This window comes from Cyanistes caeruleus, chromosome 4 (assembly GCF_971803275.1).
Source record: "Cyanistes caeruleus chromosome 4, bCyaCae1.hap1.1, whole genome shotgun sequence".
Taxonomy (NCBI): domain Eukaryota; kingdom Metazoa; phylum Chordata; class Aves; order Passeriformes; family Paridae; genus Cyanistes; species Cyanistes caeruleus.
Genome location: NC_141704.1, coordinates 79870585 through 79888908, shown reverse-complemented (window position 1 = coordinate 79888908; position 18324 = coordinate 79870585). Strand labels below are relative to the sequence as shown.

At 37.9% G+C, this 18324-nt stretch overlaps 1 protein-coding gene across 3 annotated transcripts in view; it reads left to right on the top strand.

Moving 5' to 3' along the window:
• Window positions 1-18324, top strand: part of PIK3C2G (phosphatidylinositol-4-phosphate 3-kinase catalytic subunit type 2 gamma) — a 250762-nt gene that overhangs the window by 138203 nt on the left and 94235 nt on the right. For all 3 annotated transcript variants that reach the window (XM_086885512.1, XM_086885513.1, XM_086885515.1), the window contains 2 exons: window positions 8143-8236; window positions 9299-9393. In XM_086885512.1, the coding sequence (XP_086741638.1) occupies window positions 8143-8236; window positions 9299-9393 (189 nt within the window). The remainder of the gene's footprint in view (window positions 1-8142; window positions 8237-9298; window positions 9394-18324) is intronic.

The following is an 18324-nucleotide window of genomic DNA, read 5'->3' as shown; positions in this document are numbered from 1 at the left end:
TGGCTCTATGCTGTATTCTTTCTATGCACCACAATTTATCAATGCCATAAAAGAGACCAAGAGTTTTCAGTCACTCCAGATTCTGGATGTTTTCTTTGGTGGAACTTCAGTTCCCAGCACCTTTAGGAGAACCTGAATCTCTGCTGCAGGCATGTGCTCACTCTTTAGAAAGAGTGCTCAAAATTTTTCTAGTCACTTCTGCAAGCCTTGGCTTGGGATCTCTAAATTATCCTTCTCAGAGCAAAGAAAGCAGCATCTGTCCTGGTGATTAAACTCAAACATCCATTGGTGAGGACAGAGAAATGAAAACCATTGGAGATGTTTCCTCACAGCCTGGGTTACAAAGCAGCATCACAGAGCTTGAGGAGAGGTATCACAGCCCATCAGATCAAGCCCCATTATCAGGAACCTGAACTGGAAAGCTCTTTTCAACTTTCTGAAACTTCTAAGTTGTTTTGTTCACCCCACAGTTAAACGTACCCTTTAATAGATGTTTCTTATTCTTTGAGTGTGTCTCTCTTGTTTATGCTCTTCCACTTTGCAGGCAACTCTCAAGGCAGGCAAATGATAACATGCTCATTTATGCAGTGGAAAAGAAGAACTTTTCATAAATGGAAAACACAATCATGGTACATTTCACAGATAAATTCAGTTGCAACCTTGAATCCAGTTCTCGGAGCAAGTGCATTGATTCCTAGAGCCCTAGAAGCCAATGCTTAAAAAAAGAGAATTTAAAAAAACATTAATGTTTCTTTAATCAATAAAGATGCAAAGGAGAGGATGGGAGGGGGAAGTGTAGAAAAAGATTTTACACTCTTACCTCTAATTTCAGGGAAGGATGGTTATAAGCTGTTGCCTGAAATATAAAATCATCCCTAAGGCAAAAGTTATAGAGGTGGTCCCTCCTACTCAGAGCAGCTTCTTGGTGTCCTGTGCATTTTGCCATTGATTTTGCTTATTGAGTTTGGTAGAAAGCCAAGTTTTAGAGAGTTAGAGCTTTCTGTAGCTGTACCCACATTGTGTGGCACACTAGCCAGGGAGATGACACCAGTACACTCCTTTACTCAGAGAATTTCCTCAATGACAGAAAGAAGCCAAAGCCAGGGTTAGCAATGCCATCATTTATGATGTTTTGTGTATGTTTAGGACAACCATAATTGGGAATTTTTAGTCAGGTTATCTTGCTATTCAAATTACTGCAAAGGAAAGTCCAAGCATATTTGTTAATCCAACCAGCAAATGTCTTCTTCAGTTTTGTTTGGGGTTTTTTTCCTGGCCTGTTTAGAGTACATTTGCAGCCCTGGAGGTGTCATGGCTGGGAATGAGGAAATTTAGCTAGAATCAGGAAACAGCCATGAGAGCTATGTCTTTTTTTTCCAGCATAGTGCATGTCTGCATCCATTTTGAAGGGAGAACTTGTTGAAGTAATTTGTGGAGGTGAAGCTGCAACCTCCCTGTTAGGCTTAATAATCTTCCTAGAAACTTCCTGCTGAATTCTAATTCCATCAGGGCAACTGCACAGGAAAGGACATGCCTTTAAAACCATTTGCCAAATCAGTGCTGTCAGACACAGTTTTGGTTACAGCATCCCTCAGCCTGTGACTGTCACATTACTGCTCTTGATTCTCACTTTACGTAGCAGAGTGGCTATTGCATTTCAGAGGGTCAGATATCTAACCAATAATTACAATAGAATGTGATACCATGAGGACAGATTTTGTTCCTATGCCTTTGAAAGCCAAACAAATTGATAATTGTTGAATCAGATTGTCATTGTTTCAATAAAAGGAGAATTTAAAATGTTTTCTCGGAGCTCACAGCAGAATGCCCAGCAGAGCATTTAAGAACCAGAGAGAAGCAGAGCATACCTTGCCTGTTTGCATCTTGTTGCTTGGCTGTAGTTATGCATCAACGTGGAGAGCAAACACAGGCTTAGGCAAAGAAATAAGATAAGAACAAAGCAACACTTCACAATTAATTTGATGTACAAAACACGTTACTGATAAAGCTTTAAAACTGCTTATGCTTAATATACATGAAATTTAGTGATAACTTAGATGGCAATGTGTATGCATTGCTAGGAACAGACAAGTCTTTTAAAGCAGTGCCATGTGATGAATTCTTTATTTTCTTTTTAACTGCTTTTAACCATTTTTATCTTTCTTGAAAATAAATATGAGGGTACTACTGGAGAATGCTGAAATAGGATAAAGAGACAACTATGTGGAATATTGCATGCTTTCTGTGCATAAATGTGCACTCTAGTCAGGGAGCTTAATCTGAATAATCATGTTTTCCATGGTTTCATCTTCAGTTTTAATGTAACAGAGAAGTTTGTCTCTGGGGTGGGAAGAACCTTCTAGATCATAAAGGTTTCAAATGGAAACTTCTTTTTGTTAATTTCTTCCTACTCTTGTCCTAGGATATGGTTCACCATATGGTCTCCATGACATCTTAAACTTATTCTTAGTTGTTTCAGTCAGAATTTCTTGTAGAAAATCTCTGAGAGCAGCACTGAAAGTATCTTTTTTGTGAGTAAATTCCACAGATCTATCTGCCAATCAATCAGCCAAAGCAAAAGCGAGTGAATATCACCAAGACCTTTGCAGTGCATGGGGTTGAGAAGCGTTCACATGACCTCTCACAATGAAAAGTGAATTTTCTCTTTAAAAAAATAAATAATAATAAAAAAAAAATATGAAAATGTGGTGTCCTTCTTGCTGATGGCTTTTGTTGTCTTTCTGTACTTTCCTTTAGTCCTTGCCCTTTTCTCACCTTCATACACTCACAGGGTGTTTTCTTTAGAAGCCTTCAAAGGAATGAAAAAATCACAAACAAAAAGTCCTGCTTACCTTGTCTGTAAGCTAAAACTATACACCTTGGTCATTATTCTAGTAGTTTCCTCCTTCTTCCTGTCTAATTGTTTTTAAAATACTTAAACTGGCTCACAAAACTTCCCTGTCTATTCTTTTAAACATTTCTTCCATATTTTCTCTCTTGGCCCACTAGCATCCATCAACAACATGATACCCTTTACTACAAAAAGGGTTTTTTGTTTTCAGTTGGTAACTTTATTCCAACAGGTTTTCTAGCTCAGCTTTCCTTGTTTCTGCCAAACTTAATAACATGCATTTCATGGACTGAAGTTTTTCTTTTTTGAAAATGCAACAGAACTTAAAATGTGAAGGGAAATGCAGAAATAAGTGGCATGATATAAGCTTCTGCCTTAAAAGATGGCTTGTGAAAGGCTACATTGTTCTCTTCAGAGATCATCACATGCCAGAAAACTGAGAACTGAGCAGTTTCACTTACCTGACAAATATATTCCAGCATAGGGCTACTTGAGGCAGCACAATAAAATTAGAATAGTAAAGCTGTTAAAAATGAAATGCACATCTATTTCTCATTTACAGTCAGCTCACCACTGGCAGATGCTAAAATCTCAAGAGAATTTCACAGATCCACAGGACACCTCAGCAGTGCTTAGCTGTCTGTTTGAATCTGATTTAGCTGAAAGGTACAGCTAGACAAATAGCCCCCGACTGGCTAGCTGTGTATGAAAAGAATCAAGGGCTGAAAGTTGTCCTTATTTCTAAACCAAATTGTAATCTATGCTCAAAATTCAACTTTTACAAAAACATCTTCAAGTCCCAAGGGAGATCGAATAATCTACTTAGGAGTTAAAAAACAGGTGGCTGTCAATCACTGGCATCATGCAGAGAGGGAGGAACAAAACTGCTAAAAGGGTGTTGAGTTTAAATAGGTGAGTGTTTAATGAGAGGAAAATAGTTTCATTACTTGTGGAGAATCCAAATTGTGAGAAAAGCTGTGAAGGGCACATTTGAAGTCCTGTAACTGAGGACTAAACTCAACTATAATTTACATATTATTTATTTTTTGGTAGAGCCTGTGATGTTCCTGCTGTGTGTAAACCTGCAACAAATATGTAAGAAGCCATGATCTCTATTGTGGAGTACGCATTGCCTTAAGAGAGAACAATTAAATTGGCCAAAAGAAAGTTGCAAAATATTACAGTGCAGCCAGGCAAATAAATGGGGAGCACTTGGGTTCTAATCATTTACACCAGAGCCACAACACAGTGGTTCTATTCAATTATTTATTGACCAATAGGTTGTTTGATGAGGGAAAAAAAAAGAGAAAACAACTACAAGTGGGTGGAAACTTAAACCTGGATGACAGCTACCATTTTGAAACTATGCAATAAAAGAATCTTACAAGCATTGTTAAAAGATTTCATTTTAAGATGGGTTTTTTTAAGGTAAATTCTCAGATATTTTGGTGACAACCATGAAGCAGCTAAGAAGAGGAGTCCTCAAAGGTCCTGCCTTTCGAAGCCATAGTCAGAGGCCACATGTCAGGAATTCTGTCCGTTCAAATACTTAAAAAAATTGATCTGATACAGACAGACTGTGCTACAGATGAGCTCTTTCTGAGGAGTGTCCCCTTAAAGACTAGAATATAGAATTTGTTGTGATAGAGTTGTCTCACTTCTCTGCTTTGAGTTTTCAGCATTAGTAAATAAATAACTGCATATTCATTGCAGCAAGCCTTGGAAATCATCTCTCCTCTAATATCCAAAATATAAAGCTTTTTTTCTTAGGCCTGAAGTGATTTTTCTTGCATTGAGTTAGAGTCAAAAAATAATTAATTTTGTCCTCTAATCAAGACTAATTTATGGATTATTAAAATCAGATTTGATGCAACTCAAACATTTGCAAGATTATTCACTGGAAAAAAAAGAAAAAAAAAACCCTTCCAGCCCTAATTAAGTACCAGACTACAAGATGGCATAGTTTCCAGGCATGTGAAGGGATATTTTTTACTCAGATCTGCTTCTAAACTGTTCCTTTTTATTGGCTTCTAGAAAATAAACTGGTGTCTGCAAGCGTGAATAGCATAAGCACCATGTAATACTGGTGAAGTTCATAAGAGTTTGCTGTAACTCCAGTGTTTCTGAGGATGTTAAATGCTTGCTCAAATACAAATGTAAGGGGGAAAACAAACAGAAATAAATATTGTGCCTGTGTATAATATTTAAATAGAAATTCAATATTGTACTTGTACCTGTGGCCCTGAACAACGCTGAGGTACAAAGAAAGCAATGGCTATTACATCTTGGGATTTACAAATTATCAGGTAGTTAAAAAAATACTCTAATTGCCCATTCTGTTCAAAAGACTGAACTAAGCCTCAAGCTGACCTCAAGATTTACAAGCTGAAGAAAACAGTTTAGTCACCAAGACCAACAAATTAATCCAAAATCTCATTCAAAAAGAATGACAAGAGCCATGTTTCCTGAAGCAAACTGATATTTCACCCCAGTGCCTGTCATTGCCCTAATGACACCTCCTGGCACTGCTTCTGGTAACTTAGACATAGCCCTGGTTTTGACTTACATCAAATCATTTCTAAATAAATCAAGCGTTAACTGCTGCATTTTCCAGAAAGTTTGGGATAAAAATAATTTTCTCATTCTTTGTCTAGCTGGAAAAAAAAATAGGATTTTCTCTCCTCATTGCATTGAGTGTGTTCAGATCTTGGCTGTTGGTAAGGACAAGCTGTAACTGAGTAATAACATTTTTCTGCTTGGCCCTGTGCCTGTGTAGAGTGTATTTCACTCTTCAGTAGCCTGTTGAACTAGGCAAGAAGGGGAAGGAAAAGACTCATTTCCATATTATCTGCACATGCCTGGCACACAAGCCTTTGGAGCAATTGCATCATTAGAATATAGGATGATATGGAAGGGATTATTATTTTTAATATATAGTCCTCCTTCAAATATGTTTAGGTCTAAATAGCTATGTGAATATTAAAGTAACAACTTCTCATTCCTAATGGGTTGCTTAGAATAAAGAAGTAAAAAAAAAAAAAAGAAGCCTTGCAAAAGATCTAATCTGTGCCTAGGATGATAATTTATTTATAATGCATTCCTCTTCTCCCCATCGAGGCCCTCTCAGCATTATACAAAGAATTATAAACCATATTAGGAACGTCATTAAATATGTGCCATAACAGACACATAAATAGTAAATGTAAATAGTAAATAGTATTTTTAATAAATTTTTAAATAGTAAAGCCAGACCTGAGTCGCATTGCTAAAGGGTGTTGGAAAGTGTTACAGGTTGCAGATGGCTGCAGCCTTAAAAACCATTTTTTTCAACTCCAACTTTCCACCTTTTTTTTTCTTAAAATCAAAATATCCCCATTTTTATTAGATGGCCTATAGTTAATTTGCTGCTCAAAGTGTACACACTGTTCTGCTTCAGCTGGTTTTATTGAAATTAGGAGCTGGAGATTCAAGCAGCAGGTGCCATTATACTGCTGAGCATTTAGCTTTACAATTTCTTCTCTTTTTATCTTGGTAGCAACAAGCGGTCGCTGCTGCAAATACAGTACTGCCTCCGCTGCTTCACTTCAGGATTTTCCTTCTGTATCACTGGAAAAAGGTGCTGGGTGGGAAGGGAGCAGTCTGGTTTTGTGCTGAGCCCTTGAAGCAGTGACACTGCTGGCCTGTGGCATCTCCTGCTGAGGACAAAGGTCTGATTTCAAAGGGCTTTCCTCAGGGTGCGTTGAGGGGATAACCCTCGTCCTTCAGCCATCACTTCTTTTGGTGTGCCTCCACTGCCAAATCAGAGCTCTCTCCCAAGAGCCATATCAGCTCAGAGGGCAGGGATTCACTGCCTTTTGTGGGGCAGGTGCTTGCCCTCAGGGGCTGGATCAAAGCCCACCAGCTCTTCTGAACAACACCCAACTGACTGTGCTGCTGTTTGAAGACATTTCTGCCTCTTAGGCAGAGATGACCCTTCTTGCACCCCTGTAACTCAATCATCCATGAACATTTCCAGTTTGCTCCAGGAGAAGACAGAGAATATTCTTGGGATGGCAGTGGAGAGCATGCAAGTGCTGATACAACAATGAGGGTGACCCCACGTAGCACCCATCCACAGAAGAGCACATTCCTTTCCTTGTTAAAGCAGAACCGCAGCAAAACGGCCAAATTTGAACCAATCTGGGCAACTTCTGTGTATGTGAAATTCCCTGTGTGTAAAACCATGGAATGGTTAAGCTTGGAAAAAACCTCTGACACCATCGAGTCCAAACTTTAATGATTAATGTCACAACTGCAAAATGTGAAATGGTAGAAATTATTTTTATATTTTCAAAAGAAGTGCTTAAAAGATTATCTTTTTGGCTTTCAAATTTTAAAAGAGGCACTGTATACTTTCTTTTTCTCTTACAAGGGAGAAAATGTTAAGAGAGTTTTGATCAATCAGGTTACATTAAAATTTTATTCTCTTTCAAAGAAAAGTGTTTTTACCATCTGTGATATCCAGCTTTCTTTTCCTGCATTATCACTGCTGCCACACCGTGTTTTCCTCTTTGATCATTTTTATGATGAGAGGTCCATCACAAAATCTATACCAGGCTACAGCCACCCTGATTTCAGCCAGAATTAGTTGAGAATGTAGCTTTTACTGAGTTCTCAAATGTTTTCTTATCAGAACTGTCTCTTTCACTGACTTGGAACCTTTCTGGGGAAGGTGTTCATTTTTTTACCAAATTTCACATAATAAAATCCTAAACATACCCAAACCATGTTTTCAATTTCAAAATTGCTTTTGTTTTAAAAGTGTTTTTGATTGTGTTATGACAGAAAACAGAAGAGCTGATTTGGGAATAAACTATCTGAAATGAACCCTTTTTGTACAGGAAATTTCAAGCTTTTATGTTGTTGCTCAGAACAAATGAAGTGTTCAAGTGACTGTTAATAGTTTACATGGCTCAGAAATTTCCTATTTCAGGTAAGAAAGAGCAGCAAGAGATCTGTAATTTGCTTCATGATTTGGGAAATTGCAATACGTGGTAGCTCAAATTCAACAAGGTGTTTGAAAATCAGTTTTTTGGGGTTTTTTTCCCCTATGTGGGACTGTAAGAGTCAATCCAATTAAGTCATCTGTGGTGTGTTTCTTGTTACAGTAAAGCAAATTAATTGATTTTTTTTTTTTTCCCTTGGTAAATTTTGAGAGAAAATCATCTTTTCTAACATCTTATATCAGTGAGAGCTCAGGAGGGTTGCAGTGGCCTGGTAGCTCTTAATGACACCTCTTTGTTTTGCTCTAGTTTTCCAGATCAAGATATTCGCAGGGCAGCAGTCCAACAAATAGAAAATGTGTCAAATGATGAATTGTTAGAATACCTCCCACAGCTGGTTCAGGTAAGGAAGAAATTGATAGACAAGGAAGTCGTCTGTGCAAATCAATAACTTCATTAAATACTTTGGAAGCTTTCAGATTGGACAAGACATTGTAAGAGGAATAAGTCTTGCCAACTGATGCAATGAGTGGATTAAAAACAGGGCTGGGGGAGGGACTCTTTCCAACTTAGCAGAATGGAATTGTTTTGGCATTCTGATTGGGCTTTCATATATAGCACATGAAGGTATTTTCAAGTAACAAAGAAAAGTAAAATGTGCATCTGAACAAGAGAAATTCTGCTCAGGTGACAGGGCTTCATTGCAGTCAAGGAAGGAAATGCTGTTGCCACAAACCACTGGGTTTTTAATACCACATATACTGAGAAAACTACTGTCATCACAGAGTAAAGTGGACATTTGGGTGTGGAATTCTCTCTTTAGGGTTGCATTTCACTGGAAATTAATGTTTTGCAAGTTCTGGCACCACTGCTTCTGAAGCACTTGGAATGATTGAGTATGTCCTGTGCTGGGGCTGAGCAGGAACTTTTGAAAGCTTTATCCCCTCACTTCATAACACCATGGATATGAGTGACCAACCATCCACACTGCAAAGCTTCTCAGGGTTTCTTTCTGTGTTTGTGATATCTGCTTTTCTAGATAAACCTCTCTATGTGTGTTTATGATCTGTAATCCTCTACTGTGAGGCAGCAGAACCTTCACAAACTGCTGTGACCTTTCACCTTCCACAACCTCTGTTCTAAAACAAGTTTATTTCCCAAACCAGATAATCAGATTAAAAATGAAATATAGCAGTGATAGTTTTATGTGGGGGAAGACAAGCTGCATATTTATATGCATGTTAACACAGAACCAGGGTGGTGTCTGTCTGCCTTAGAGGTGGTGGTAGGTCCTTGTGAATTGAAGTTTCTCTGCTCATTGCATTGCCAGAGCAAACCTCATGTGTCTGATTGCTTTGATCAAACTAAGCACTGGGTCCTTTCTGATTAGTTTTATAACAACAAAAAAAAAAAGACACCAAATTCAGCATAAAAATTATTTTTATTATAATTTTTCTTTATTAAGGTGCTCAAGTTTGAGTGGAGCCTTGAAAGCCCTCTGGTGATACTCCTGCTGAATCGTTCTCTTCAGAGCATCCAAGTAGCCCATCAGCTTTACTGGTAAGAACATTTGCCATTGCTACCACATATTCATATCACATATCATTTTATGTCACAGTGAAATTTATCCATGATTCCTTTGGTGAAAAACCCTCTTTTGGTTTAAAATCAACAGAAAAACTAAGTTTTGCTCCTTCCCTTTCAGAGCTGGTTATGGGTAACTTGTATAAAAGATTTTATCTCTGCCTTCATTCTGCCCCTGGGCAGGAGGAAGAGGGGGAAGTTCTGCTCCCTTAAGTAAAATACTGTTTGGTTTTATAGCATTTTTTTTGTTTGAGCCAAAAATAGCCTTCCCCAAAATTTACAAGCATTGGTTCACTTTAAAAGGAGGCTATCTGCTTTTGTGATTTCCTTGACCTCTCCTGAAGCTGTCAGAATTCTCCTGTGTGTCAGAAATGTTTTCGTATCAGTCTGACTTGTGATGGTAGAGTTTCCAACAGTTCCTTTTCATGGTTATGGAGAAGCTGCCATTCCCCACCTGCCTCTGCAATAGAAGGGCTCCTCTTGCTGTGTTATTGCATGGGGTAATTACTCTGTTTGCTGTGCTCTTACCTCAAGGCTCTCTGAGAAAGAATGTGGCTTTCTGATGTCTCAACATCTGCCCTGTGATCTGAAAACCAAGCTCTGGTGTGTTTTCTTCTTTTTTTTTTTCCCATCTTTAGTAATGATGGATGAACTGAGCTTTCATTTGTAGTTTGGCTGGTTCAGATCCCTTTAACCAGAGCTTTCTTCCCGGCAAAGGAAAGGAAACAATTTGAAATGTAGGCATTCGGTTGATGAACTGTGGGGCTGGGAAGAGCATAAATAATACTTTCATACCTGCATGGTCTCTGGAAGTGTTAGTGGGGGTAAAACAGAATTATTAATGTGTTTGTTTTACTGGAATGAGTAGGATAATGTGCTTAATGAGCATATCTTTCAAGTAAAGAGGAACCACATTTAGCGAGCCATTTTTCGACAGTGCCTGAAATACGCCTGAGACGATTTCTACTAATATTAACCTTAGTCATACTGCATATAAAACATCCAGTCTGGGGTTTTAAATATGCCCTAAGAACTGGCAGCTTTCCTGTAAAATCAGAAATTATATCTAGGGTTCAACGGACAGGGGATCGTCATTAACTTGCCTGTGTTTTCTTTAATTCCTCTCTTCATCTCAGAAGAAAAATTAGTCTGCAGTCTTCCACTTTACTTTCTAGTGCAAATCCCTATTTTCCCCCAAATTTTGCTCAAGCTGTCTAATATTATAATATTGGGAAATACAGAGCAGCTATTCCATCCTGAATATATATGGTTATCTGGCACACTGCAATATAAAGTGGCAAAATAAATTTGTTCTATGTACAGCTTAATACACTACACAGCTATATACATTTAAAAACTACATCCACATCAAGCAGGTTATTTCTCAAGACTCACTGTATTCTCTGGTTTTCCTCTGGTACTAACCCTGTTCATGCTGGGTATCTTTTATTGAAGTGTTTAGCTCATATGTTTCAATCTAAACTTGAGAGAGAACATAAACAAATTGTGGCAAATGTCTCTTAAAATTTGGTGTTTGTATTCATCATCTACAATTTGGGGTTTTTTGGTTACTCCACTCCACCATGTTCTTCAGAAGCAAACTGTTTTCTACCCAACATCCCAATTTATGTAATTACTGATATTCCTACTCCCATATTTTAAAAGGCAGTTTCTCAAAACATGAACTCTACTTACAAAGTTTACCAGTAACTTCGTGACTTTTATTAATAAAAGTCCTAAATAATTAATATTTCCTTCACAAATTGAATTTCAGTCATTATGAAAGTAAGAGAAAGCAGATGTTTTCTTTCAGTTATTTCTAGAGAGACTTTTAAAAGAAGTTCATTGATTTAATAATGTGGGGAGCATGTGTGTGCATGTACATTCAGATAACTTCTTTTAAGAAATGTGATTAGGTTACATTTTATTCTCAAATGTCACATTCTGTTTCATTATCAAATTAACTATCATGAAGCAAGGGCTGGTACAAAAAGCTTTAGTAACAAGTTTTTTATTCATTTTTAATTGCAAAGAATGACATTACAGTAAAAATACTGTTAAATAATACAACAATGTGCACACTGTATCTGCCCAAAATAAAACTTAGAAAATAAGGTTAATGCAATATAGAAAACTGGTGTTTCCAGAGGCACAGGAGAAAATTCAACTGATTTGAACTTCCATGTTTTACAATACTATTGTAAATTTAGAAATTACCAGAAAATGTGGTGACTGTCAACACTGTAATTTATTTTAATGAAAAATGCTATTTATAATAAGATGTCTGTTCTTTCAAAATGACTCCATTTCCCTGCAGGTCAGAGATAAGCAGCTACCCAATAATGGTGTATCATCTCACCACTTTTGTAAGATTAATGTTGGATTGCCAATTGTTAATTTCTTTTCATCAAGCAGTGCTAAGTTTGTCTGAAGATTTTATTTAAAAATTATGGGGCATTAACTGGCAAAGGTGGACAGAACAGAGGGAGTGTTCACCCTTGGGACATATCTTCAACCAGAATAGTTTCAGTCTGTACTTTGTATCTGTTGCAGATTTGTTCCATTAATTCTGCTATTGAGAATGAGAAGGATCTTACACCCTGTTTGAACATTTGGGTTTTTTCTTCTCATTTGTGTCTTCTCCCTTCTCTAAATTCTTGAGGAATCTGGGCCATCTGCTTCCATCAGTGTTTTTACCTCCTCACTGGTACTTCTGAATGCCTTCTCCTTCCCAAGGAGACTAAAATTTGCCCATGCATATACTGTGCCAGCACAGGACTCCTGTACCACTTAAATCCCATTTTAGTCTTATTTCAGGACTTCCTAGTGTCCATGATAATTATAATTATCATAATGATAATTATCCCACCACCTCCCAGACATTCTCCCTGATGCTAGTGCCACCAGAGCTCCTGCGAGGCCAGAAGGCTGGAGCAAGTTCCCCCAATTCCCTGGAGCCACGGTGACAAGCTATTAAACTGTTTTTAGCAAAGCACAAAAAGTTGCTTGAAGGAAAAGAAACCTGCTGAGCCCTTTTGGGCCTTCCTGCCTGCTGAAAGCCGCTGTTTATCTCCTGGATAACTCTCTGGGTGAGAAACTTGACGTTTCGCACACAGGTGGGTTTTTTTGTCAGCTTTTTGTGCTGGAGTTTTTAATCCACCTGGCGTCCTGCCAGCTGGTTTCCCTCGTGCTTGAGTGGTTTTTTTGGCTTTTAGCTGCTGTCACAGGTGGCAGCTGCGGCGTGGGATGGGAACAGCTGGCTGGGGCAGCAGGTGGCCAGGAGAATGCTCCACAGATGGTTGCCTTCCACGGGAAGATTGAATAACGGGGAAAAACACGGTGTCCTCCAGGATCTGTGGCAGCTGCTTGAAGGTGGTGCTGAGGAACAGGTTCCACGGTCATGGAAGGCTGGGAGTGTTTGTAAATTCTGCCAGAGCACGGGGAGCTGGTTTGCTTAACTCAAGGAAAAGTCAGGTGAAAACCTTGCTGATGACAAAATGTCCTTTTGTAGCTTGTCTTCTAAAAAACTTCGGAGAACTTTCCCAGTTTTTGGCATTTCTGAGCTACAGGTTGACTGACAATAGAAAAAGGAATGGTCTCCTATCTTTTCCAAGTCCACATCTTATAGAAAAGTAGGAATGTGAGATTAAAAAGGAACTTGATGGAATCCAGCACTTTGGAAACAATGTGAATCAGACTATTGATTTCATGGCTAGAACATAATTTTTTTTTTTTCTATATATATAAAAAAAGAACTATAAGAAGCAAAAAAAACATAGCAATGTATAAAAGTTTAAAAAGGCCCCAATTACTTTTCCTGCTCTTGGCAGGTTTGTACCTCAATACCTTCTCCTCCAAAATCATTACTACTCTTTCATTCAGAACTGCAGCACTGGAACAATTGCTTCGTATTTTCTGAAAGGAAATAAATTTTTATCTGTCAAAACTGGTCTCTGTTAGCCATGATTTACTTAAAGTGTTCAAAAGAAGGAATAACTCAAGTGGATACTCATTTGTCCAACACTCTTAATTATCTGAACATTAAAGAGATGACAATCCTCCAGATCTTTTTCTTGCTGCATTTTCATATCTTTCTCTGACAGTCAGAAGTTATCGAGTCTGCTAATTATAAAATGAACTTCCTAAATAGCTGTGCAGGGCAGCCTGAGAACCCCAGCCCATTAAAATGACATGAATGTAAATACAAAAGTTGCCTGCTCTTGTTTTCACCTTAATTTGGTCCTTTTTATTGAGTGGAATTTAAAAAATCACTTAATCATATGTATCATTTTAAGCCTGTATAGGAATATCCAGTCCAAGTATATGTTTGATTCAACCAAGTGAATTGTGAATTTCATTGGAATGCAGAGTACTTGATGTGATTGTTATGTTTTGGGCTGCAGAGAGCCTCAACCATAGATCACACCTTGGGATTCGATTTCTGAAATCATAATTCTTGTTTATGTAACGCCGATCGTTTGAAGACCTTTTTTTTTCTCTAGTTACCTTTGGGTCTAGTAAATAACACCATCACAGCATTATTTGTGTGAGATAATGATTCAGCCAACTTCTGTGCTTAGTGCTTCATTATTAGCTGTGTGGGCCTTGGGTTATTGCCTTGTACAACAGAGAGGTAATTATTTTGTTTCCTAATTTACAGATTTTCCATTTTCTCAGACTCCAGCTTCAGAAAAAGATGATAGCAAATGAAATAAGGAGATTGTTGTGAAGAAGTAACAACTGTTGGGTTTGACCTTTAGTAGTTACACACTTAGGAGAAAACATTTAAATCAACAAAACCATATCTTACATTTAATTAAGCGCATTTTAGGTTTAGAGAAAAAAAAACAACTTTGTGCTTTAGAGTCACTTTTTGCTGTGTCTAAAGACAGAGGAGTGAACTGGCTGTGACCTGAGCTGGAATTGATAAAAGGAGGTACTAGCTGGAGGACCAGAGGATTGTGGGGCAAGACCACATCTTAAACTTTCAAAATTCTAACAAAAAGGACAATGAAAATAAATTCCAAAGAATTAAAAAATCCAGTTGGAAACACAACTGGGAAAGGTTAACAAATAATATAAGTATGGCATTTTAACATTTAAAAATATAAAGAGGGAGTTAGTTTTCCCACACTGTTAAAAAATTACAGCTTTTTAAAAAAGAAATATGTTTAAAAATTAGTAAAGCACAAAGTTATGGCTTTTTGTAATTTAGTAAATATGAGAAAATCTGGTGAGTCACTGACAACAAAGGACATAAATAACATAGTTGTGTGTGTGTCTGCTTTTAATTATTTTAATGGTTATTTATAGATTGAATGTGTTCCTGAATGTTGAGAAATCTAGGAATGCTGGGTGTTTTCCCAAATCCTGTGCAAGCACAAAAGGGAAGAGGTGAGGTACCCTGGTGATGATATATCAGTGTGAGCACAGAGTGAAGCATCATTAATTTTACTGGTGCAGGCAAATATTCAGCTGCACTCAATAAGTTACTGAACACAGAGATAACTCTGTGTGTGTCCCACCTTTAGAACAAAGGAAATTCCATGCCAAAAGTCAGAGTCAAGGAGGATTAACGTTGTCAAGTGAAGCATAAAAGGTCTGTAAATGCCAGTTATTAGTGCATGTTACTGTAATGAAAAAAACTCACCCCTGTGTATGTGCACAAGTGAACCTTCTTAGGACTGCAAAGATGAACTGGGAAAGGGGACAGAGCTCTGAAAAGCTTTAATTCTTTTTAGCTGCTCCATGATTTATAAGGTAGCACTAAGGAAAAAGTTTTGCAGTACATTGTTTTTCCAAACACGGCTTGTCTGATTTATTTTGCATTTGGCTCCTTTTGCAGTTAAAAACTCTAGAGCTGACATATCTGGTTTTTCAGCTATGCCAGAAAACTCCCCACGAGCTTCAAGTTAGATCTGTCCTAACCCCTCCAATAATGTAGCTGAGCATGAAAGATGGGTTTGCCTTTTGGATCTGCTCTGTGGGAAGGATTGCAGGGAGCCTTGTGGTGATCTCTTTGCCTCTGATGCTGGGATGGGATGGGCTGCAGTGACTCTCCCTGTGCAGCTGAGCAGTTCTGGGTAAGCAGAGAGGGATTCAGAGCAGGGTTCTGTGCAGGTGTCACACACAGCTTTCATCTGTGCCTTACTTCTTTTTTTTTCCCCATTAAAAAGGTTTTATTTTTGCTTCTTTAACAGCCAAAATGGGGAGCCAGAATCTTTCCTGATGGATATCTCATGTAATCCTTGCTTGTCCCAGAGGGATATTTGGGGATGTAAACCAGAGTAACAATAAGTCAGAAAAATTTTTAAGGGAATGTTCATCTAGTTCTGTCACTTCACATGGGTAATTTTCAGTCATTAATTTAAAGGATGTAGAATAATTTTGATATTTTTTTTGTATTGTGTAAAGCTACTAGGAAAAGTTACCTGGATCTAATCCTAGCAGTAGTTTCTTTACATGGAAAGTTTCTTTATGCTAGGCCAATACCAAGTGGCCACCTTCAATGATCTGAGACATCCAAATCATAAATAACAGTAGCTGCAATTCAAGGATGATGCAGATTGCCCAAAGCAGATTGTAATGATTTTGGAGAGACAGAATGGAAGGTGAACAGCATGGAGAGGATCTCCTGTGACTCTCAGCTGAGCAGCTGGTGTTGTTTCTCTGGTGAAATCCTGCCTCTGCTGCCCAGAGCAATCCTGCAGCTGAGAGGGGTCCTCCAGTGAACTCCTGGTGGTGCTCCTGATTCTGAGTGCTCAGGTGAAATACTGGGACAGGATGCCTCACTGCAAAATTTTCAGATGCACTATCCAATTTTTTTTTTTAATTTGCATTGCAGGTTTTGAGTTTTGTGAATATTTGGAGGGGGAAAAAATTAAATTAATTTCCATTGTGTGAAACTCTTGTTTTTGCTAGAGATGGCAATTATAGTACTCAAAATGAGTCTGCAGATGTTGCAAAATTGCATCACATTATGTAAAACATTTTATAAGTCTTGCTCTGTTATAGATCTTTTTCTCATTCCAGCTTAGCAAGCTTTTGTGTTTTAACTATAGCTGTTTGAACCAATTTTTGACAAAATTGGTCTTGAGCGTTGTTTTCAATCCATTTTTCTGGGAACTCAAAGTTTTTGCCTCATGACTTGAATAAATGCAGTTCAGGCCCTGATTTCCTTGGACTGATGAGTTTGGAGTGCTCATTTATAGTTAGGCCGTCGATCACAGCCTGGTCTGGCAGGCCGGAGTTTTGCAAATCATTCCTATTTTTGAACACTGTCAGTGAGAACTTTAAGGAAAAATATGAATAAACAGAGAGTGGATTCAAGTGGATGCAGGACATCCAGTGTAATGAGTTATTGGTAGGCTTAATATTGCTGTCAGATGTGTGTTTTCTGTGGTTAATATTTCTAGGTTTAATCATCACTGCTAGCATGACAACTGGGCCTTGGACCTTTGCCTAAATAACTGAAACATTAGAAGAAATAGAACAATTAGAATTAGGCATTGTTCATACATGGACTGTTACATCAGTCCATGATTTAGTAGAAAATTACTTTGTAATTTTTCTTCAGTTTGGGGTAATTTTGCTCAGAAAAGAATTCCCTAACGTAAACCCAAACATAATTACTAACATATTTTTAAATAAATAAATAAATAAATAAATAAACTAGAATAAAAGGTAATATTTTTGGGCAGGAGAGGGTAAAGATTGATAAAAGGTCCTGTCAGGATAACAGTGCAGAATTACTGTAATTCAGCATTTTTAGGTGTTTGCAGATGATGGCCATTTCGAGATTAAACTCATCAAGCCCCTGCTGTTTGAAAATATTTCTGTAAATATTAATTGCTTTCAGAATTCTCACCCAAACTCAATGGTACATTAGTCTGTAATCAGAATTATGTCGTTTGGATGGCAACCAAATTAAAAATCATTTGAGAGAGGAAAGAAAGAGCTATCAGATGAGTTGTCTTTGTATTTTGCTTGAACAACGTTGCTGTGATGTAATGACCTCCTTTTAAGCAAGAGAATTATTCAAGGGACCATTTTCTCACATTGTCTCCTTCAGTGTTTTCTTGGCAAAGAGCCCACATGGTTGGAGCTGATGTATGCTGGACCCTTGAATTAAACAGCAGAAAGTGACCAGTGAATCTAAAAGAATTAAGATTCCTTCCAAATCTAAAGCTTGTAAAATTTTTCCCAATGGGTCATACAAGCCATAGGCATTTCTGTCAAAAGACAGACAGATGAATTGTCCTTCAGCTTTCTCTGTGGTGTCTGTCAAATACACAGGATCCTCTTTGGTAAAGTTCATCACATTATTTTTTCAGAATGAAAATCAGGCTATTAGAACTGAATTTTGTCTCCAAAAGGCCTTTATTCCTGTGTAAAGGCATTCAGAGATACGTTACCACAATATTGCATCAATGGTGGGTGGCTGACAGAGTAATGGAAAGTAGCAAGGAATTTTTCACTGACTTTTTTTTTTAATGTTCATCAGAATCAGAGCTTTTCAGAGAAGCATGGAGCTCAGGTGCAAACATTCAGATGGCGTGTCAAAAAGTCCTAATTCTTCTGCTTGTCACTGGAGATGGGAAAGCAGAGACTGGTGGCTGAGGTGACCCAGTGAGTGCCACATTGAGCTGGTGTTTGAGTGACTTATCCTCCCCTCACCATTTCTTTAACTCATCCCCTCCACCCTAGAGCAAGTCACCAGCTGCTTCCAACTCAGCTTAGAGGAGCAAAGCATTTCTTATGACAAACCCAAACTCAAAGTTTGTTATTTCAGGTACATCTCCCTTTCTTGGTGTTCATGTGTGCTGCTCAGTCCTAACCCATTAACAGGTTCTCTTACATCTTAGCTTGAAAATACACCATCTTTTAGGTGCAGTAATTTTTGAAATA